General features: G+C 44.5%; 1 protein-coding gene across 1 annotated transcript; it reads left to right on the top strand.

Annotated features, from left to right (window-relative positions):
- Window positions 1–1464: 1464 nt before the first annotated feature.
- LOC309872823 (olfactory receptor 5J3-like) lies at window positions 1465–2949 on the top strand (the record flags this gene model as incomplete). The annotated part of the gene is made up of 2 exons (XM_082747790.1): window positions 1465–1533; window positions 1990–2949. The coding sequence occupies exons 1-2, from the start codon at window positions 1468–1470 to the stop codon at window positions 2947–2949; spliced, it is 1026 nt and encodes a 341-aa protein (XP_082603916.1). The 5' UTR covers window positions 1465–1467.
- Window positions 2950–7228: the final 4279 nt, after the last annotated feature.

Genomic DNA, 7228 nt, shown 5'->3' with positions numbered 1-7228 from the left:
AATGATTTTAATGACTGCCTATAAAATCCTTTTTAAGTCAGATGGAAATCTTTCAACAGAATAGAGGGAGGATATTTTCAAATTGACAGATGATGCAACATTCAATATAATTTTTGATGATATATTACTATGTGATTCTTGGCATTAACTAAGAAGTTCAATGCATTGAATGGCATTACCATAAGAGCAGTCCCCATATTCTCTTCTATTCATATATGTTAACAAGGTTTCTCATAACTTCCTCCTTTAGGTATGAAATATTTGTGAGGGATCTCTGCTGTGAGTGGCCAGGTACTTAAATAGATTCTTGTGAGTTGGACAGACCCTCCTCAAATTGTCTGTTATTATTAGGTATAGAGTATCCTTTTTCTGGACAAATTCACCTGGATTCTTTTTGTGGTGCCTGGGGCTACACTTGCACAAAGACCCATCCCCAGGCAGCAAGTTCAGGGAGGATGCCCTCACTCATTGTCATCGTCACAGCCAAGTGTGATCTCTGAGATCTTCCATGCCAAACCTTGACTTGCCCATGAGGAATCAGAGAAAGGAGAATTGCCCGAGGTAACAGAGCTGGAACTAGAAAGCTGGTCTCTATCCTGTACATATTACAGCAGGTGGGAACAAAGGTGAGGCTACTCCATGTTCTTCTGCGAGGAGACACCACAATTCCTCCTTGTCTTCCACATAAACCATTTGACGTGGATGAAGGGACTAGTGAGGTTTTCCTAGGACTAATTTTCAGGGTGTATCCCAGATCCCCAAGAAGGTGGGATATGAGGGGCAGAAGAGAGAGAGATGTATGGGGAAGAAGGAAAGGACTATGGGCATTTCCAATACTCCTACAGATAAATATCTTGGAGGACAGTCAAGCAAGCACTAAAACACTATTTCCAAGCTGATGGTCTCCCAGGTAACATTCAACTTGATAGATTTTCAGAGGACACAATGGTTACTATATAGAGGGGATGCCCTGAAGGAAGTTTAAATACGAGACAGAATGAAAACCCTTACATGCTACGCCATGAAGAAACCTTGGAAACTTTAAGTGAAAGGAGCCAGACACAAAAAGCCAATAATTGTATGAATCCATGTATATGAAATGCCCAGAACAGACGAATCTAAAGAGACAGAAAGTAGATGAATGATTTTCAGGAGCTGGGGGAAGGGTAGAATGGGGGGTGCCTACCAGTGGCCACGTGGTTTTCTTTGTTGGGTGATAAAAGTGTTCTGCAGTTAAATAGTGGGGCTGGTTGTGTGGCCAGTGATTCATACACTTTATTTTTTTTACATATTTTACTTATTTATTTATTTAGCTGTCTAACTATCTGGCTGGCTGTTTGTTTGTTTGTTTGTTTTAGAGAGATAGAGAGAACCCAGGGCAGGCACGGGCAGAGGGAGAGAATCTCAAGTAGACTCCCCATTGAGCACTGAGCCCAACATGGGGTCCAATCCCAGGACCCCAAAGTCATGACCTGTTCTGGAATCGAGAGTCAGACGCTTAACCGACTGAGCCACTCAGATGTCCCTAAAATGGTGAATGTGAATTATATCTGGATTTTTAAAATGAATGAAAAAATTGTCAAATCCAGTCATAAGCATATGTATAGATACAGGCACTAGAAATTGGGGAAGAGGCCTCATAACTCATTGATCACTTACTGTGTTCTAGACGTTCAGATATTTTACATTCCTTTTTTCATTTGGGCCATGCAGCAACCCTGAAAATTAGGCATACTTTCTTCACTTCATGACAAGAAACCTAAAGTGCATCAATACAGCTTATCCAAGGGGACAAAACTAGTTAGTGCTATAATCAGAATCTGTCAGGCTTCCCAGTTCATGTCCTTTCCACTATGCACCATGCTTCCCATTAGCATCTTGTGCAAGAGGCCTTATACCTGCTTATACTCTCCCTCATTGTCCTATGCACCGCAGTGGACATGCTCAGGTAATTCCCATTTGAGTGATTATCACTTGTCACCTCTGCAGATGACACCTGGAGAACTAGCCCTTGCCAGTGGAAACCACACCCCAGTCACCCAGTTCATCTTGTTGGGATTCTCCGGTTATCCAGATCTCCAGGAGCTTCTATTTGTAACCTTCCTGCTCATTTACGTCATCACAGTGACGGGCAACCTGGGAATGATGGCGCTCATCTTCACGGACTCCCGTCTCCATAGCCCCATGTATTTCTTCCTCAGCGTCCTCTCTTTTCTTGACATTTGTTACTCTTCTGTGGTCACACCCAAGCTCTTAGCCAACTTCCTGGCCTCAGACAAGTCCATCTCTTTTGAGGGCTGTGTGGTCCAGTTGACCTTCTTTGTGGTGCACGTGACAGCCGAGAGCTTCCTGCTGGCCTCCATGGCTTATGACCGCTTCGTGGCCATCTGCCAACCCCTCCGTTATGGTTCGGTCATGACCAAGGAGACCTGTCTCCAGCTGGTAGCGGCTTCCTATGCATTCGGTGGTGCCAACTCTGCTATACAGACTGGGAATGTCTTTGCTCTGCCTTTCTGTGGACCCAACCAAGTAACACACTACTTCTGCGACATCCCTCCCCTTCTCCGCCTGGCTTGTGCCAACACAGCCACAGCAGGAGTGGTCCTCTACATCTTCTCCGCTCTGGTTACCCTTCTGCCTGCTGCAGTCATCCTCACCTCCTACAGCTTGGTCTTGGTGGCCATTGGGAGGATGCGCTCAGCAGCTAGACGGGAGAAGGCCCTCTCCACCTGTGCCTCCCACTTCCTGGCCATTGCCATTTTCTATGGCACTGTGGTTTTCACCTATGTCCAGCCTCATGGGTCCACTAATGATACCAATGGCCAAATAGTGTCCGTGTTCTACACCATCATAATTCCCATGCTCAACCCCTTCATCTATAGCTTCCGCAACAAGGAGGTCAAAGACGCACTGAAAAGGAAGCTCCAGGTCAGTATCTTTCCCTGCTGAGTGCTGCAAGGTTATTTGTTGGAATGAGGAAGGCAGAGCCTCTTCCAAATCACACTGTGAATTGACTGAATGGAGAGCAGCCCTGGTTCTGAAGGAGGTGCAAGAAGTAGGGAAGGAACAGCAAATAGCATTCTTAGTACAGAGAACTGAAAATCTTAAAACCATCTTCATATCCATGATGGTGTTGAATGTTTGCATCCATATCGTGAGGCAGTCCTTGTTATGATGATCTTGTTTTACAAACAAAGTGACTCAGTAATAATAAGTTACCTAAGGGCACCTGAGTGATTCAGTCGCTTAAGCAGCTGCCTTCTGCTGAGATCATGATCTCAGGGTCCTGAGATCGAACCTAGCGTCGGGCTCCCTGCTCCGTAGAGCACCTGCTTCCCCCCCTGTCTTCTTCTGCTGCTCCCCCAGCTTGTGTTCTTTCTTTCTCTCTTCCTCTCTCTCTCTCATAAATAAAATATTTAAAAATTTTTTTACCTAAAACTATTCAGTGAGAGAGTGAGTATTCAGTGTCGGGATTTCCCCACCAAAACCAGGGATATCTCTTCCACACCAGAGCCACGAGCTGAGTCCTCTACTGGCAGTTCAACACAATTTCCAAGAGACATGGGACAAGGGGCAGCAGAATCATTTCTGTCTTGTCACTGACTTAAGGAGGTAGGGGTAAGCTATGAGGGGCTCAGTTCTGTCTTCTTAGTCCCATTTCTTAATACTGCTGCATTGGCGGAGCTGCCCCATTAAATAAAGCCTCAGGCTCAAGAGAGACCTTTCCTCATACATCTATTTTCTAGACAGACGTATGCGCATGCCTCATAATTCTCCAGGCCACATGTGTGCATGTGTGTTTGATATTTGCTGTTACAGCATCATATAAGACAATGTGCTTTAGGAGACCGATTCCAAAAAAAAAAATTACATTTGGCCTAAACGTCTTTAAATATGCATGTAATATGGTTGAGTCTATGTGTTTTAGAGAATCACACGAATGAAGGAGCTGAACTTGACCTAATTCAAGCCCGACCACTGGACTGGAAGGCACGCTCTCAAACTTTCACAAAGTCCTAACCGGAGCTGAGTCAGCTTCAGTCTGAGATTTCTGGGCTGAGGTTATTTAAAAGATACTTTTTTTTTTTTTTTCATTCAGATCTACCTTAAAGGAAACTATTCTAAATACAGAAAATCTTGCTATACAAACTGGTTTGTCACAACAGTATTTTTTTTTTAAAGATTTTATTTATTTATTTATTTGACAGAGAGATCACAAGTAGGCAGAGAAGCAGGCATGGGGGAGTGGGGGAGTAGGCTCCCTGCTGAGCAAAGAACCTGATGCGGGGCTCGATCCCAGGACCCTGAGGTCATGAGCTGAAGGCAGAGGCTTAACCCACTGAGCCACTCAGGCGCCCCACAACACCATTTTTGAAAACAGAAAGTTGGAAACAGCATAAATGGTCAAAGGGAGAAAGGGTGAGAGGATTCTTCCCTGAGAGGGATTCTGACGTAACCGCTAGCAATCACCCATGTAAGGACGACGTAAGAACGCGGACAGCAGCAGGCGGGAAGGTCCAGAGCGCGACCGACCGCAGCCCTGTAACAAAACGAGTGGCCCAGAAGAACACGCAGACATCTGAGTGACGGCTGTGTGAGAGCGGGCGCACAATGGAGGAAAATGTCATCCTGTTTCTCTCAAAAAGTCTCCAAAACTTTCGTACTGAGCATGTTTGATTCTGATACTTTATCCTAAAAAGAACTAACTTGGAGCGCCTGGGTGGCTCAGCGGGTTAAGCCTCTGCCTTGGGCTCAGGTCATGATCTCAGGGTCCTGGGATAGAGCCCAACATCGGGCTCTCTGCTCAGCAGGGAGCCTGCTTCCCTCTCTCTCTCTCTCTCTGCCTGCCTCTCTGCCTACTTGTGATCTGTCTGTCAAATAAATAAATAAATAAAATCTAAAAAAAAAAAAAAAAAACTAACTCAATCCTTCCCAGGAAACTGAGTGTGAAACTCTTCCACTTCTCTCTTCTTTCATTAAGCCAGTGTTTCCTAAAGTCCCTCCTATGCTCCACATTCCTTTAATGTATAAACTTTAACATATAAACTGAGTTTCTGGTACCTGCCTACAGTTGAGATCAGGACTGGAACAATTGTATGGTCTTGGGTTCAAGCTCCGTATTGGGCTCCCTCCTCAGCAGGGAGCCTACTTCTCCCTCTCCCTCTGCCCCTCTCTTTGCTTGTGTGCTCTCTCTCTCTTTTTCTCTCTCAAATAAATAAATAAAAATTTTTAAAAACCTGTTTTAATTAACTACATAAATGTTGAACAAATACGTATAGACTTGCAACCTGAGGCGTGGCAAATTACTATCTCAGTCCATTCACTGTTGTCGCCTCAATGCCGGGCACACTGTAGGCACTCAATAAAGATCTCGTCAGTAAATGACCGGTGGGCTTCTACATGACTGTTCTTCTTGGACCAGTGGCACTGTCATCACCGGAGATCTTTTGAGAAATGCAGAATCTGGGGGTCTGCCCCAGACCTGTTAAATCAGAATCCACTGTTTCATAAGATCCCCAGGGGATGGGTGTGCATATTAAGGTTTGAGAAGCACAGAAAAGAAATTTTAAAAATAAATAAGAATTTTAAAACAAAAAACAAAGCAAAAACAAAAAAAAAAAAGGTTTGAGAAGCACTGATTCACATTCCTTGGTCCAGCTCTAAATTCTTGAGTGAAAACAGTACGCAGTTTTTCTCCCCGAGCTCACAGTTTAGTCTGGGAGAGGGTCCTTAGCAGAGGATAAAGCATGGCAAAAGCCAAGAAGAGAGAAAACGATGTGTCTTCTTCCCTGATTCTTTCTCAGCACTGCGTGATCTACATTAAAATGAGCAGGAAGGGTGCCTGGGTGGTTCAGTGGGTTCAGCTTCTGCCTTCAGGATCTCAGGGTCCTGGGATGGAGCCCAGCATCAGTCTCTCTGCTGGGTAGGAAGCCTGCTTTCCCCCTCTCTCTCTGCCTGCCTCTCTGCCTACTTGTGATCTCTCTCTCTTTCAAGTAAATAAGTAAAATCTAAAAAATAAAATAAAATAAAATAAATTAAATGAGCAGGAAGAGGAGAATCAACAGGAACAGGGGAATCACATTGCCGAAGTGGGGATGGAAGGAGAGGATGGCCAAGCCGCCTGCGTTGGGCGTGGATTAACACCGTGTCTGACTGTGGCTTCCCTTCCGTAAAGTCCCGTTGTTGCTGGCAGGGAGCAACCCCACCCAGGACTATACTTCTGTGGCCTCCTCACATCTGGATGTGGCCATGTGACCAGGTCTCACCAAAGGAATGTGATGAGAAGAGACATTTCATTTCCAAGCATACACTTGAAAGAAGTGGGTGGATGTTGGCATCTCCTGACTCTTGTTTCCTCTGTGCCAGCGGAAGCAGGAGACTCTATGGCCCTAGGGTCTAGTGGGGCCACCGGTTTCCTAAATCAGTGGAGAAAAACTGCCTTCCGAATGGGAACACAGGAACCAGATGTATACTCTGGTTAACTTACTTTGTTAAGCCACTGAAATTTAGGGTTTGTTTATTAAAGCTGTTAATGTCACCTTAAATTAAACAATGAACATTAGGTTCCTTTCTTTCTTTCTTTTCTTTTCTTTCTTCCTTTCTTTTCTTTCTTTTTTTTTTTCTATCCTTCCTTCCTTCCTTCCTTCCTTCCTTCTTTCCTTCCCTTTCTTTTCTTTCTTTCTTTCTTTCTTTCTTTCTTTCTTTCTTTCTAGTAGGCTCCATGCCCAACATGGAGCCCAAACCAGGAGCTGGAACCCACAAGAGTGAAATCAAGACCGAACCGACACCAAGAATCGCACGCTCAACCAACAGAGCCACTCAGCCACCCCTTGTTTTGCTTTCTTAACCAGACTGAGACAGCCCTCTCCTTTCCCTAGGTTGTATCTTTGAACCTGTCATCTCTCCATTGACCGCTGCATCATCTGGAGATGTATCCCCCAGAGATCTACTCCTCAGAGCAATACTAGTCAAAATGTTATCTAAAAGTAAGCTAAGCAAATGTCATTTGACCATGGCAGGTTCTTCCTCCAAAGGGCATTATCTTGTGAGGTATATGTCATTACCCTCCTGGATTTCCTGATGAAGAAAAGAAGATCCAAATTAAGCAACACATCCAAGTTATCACAGCTGATAAGACGTGCTGTACTTGGTTGGCCAATAAACATTTGAAAGCCTCATTGACAATTAAGGAGATGAAAATTGAAATCCCGACATATACTTTTATAAC

Source organism: Mustela nivalis (genome assembly GCF_964662115.1).
Source record: "Mustela nivalis genome assembly, chromosome: 9".
NCBI lineage: Eukaryota > Metazoa > Chordata > Mammalia > Carnivora > Mustelidae > Mustela > Mustela nivalis.
This window is presented reverse-complemented; position numbering and strand designations above follow the sequence as displayed.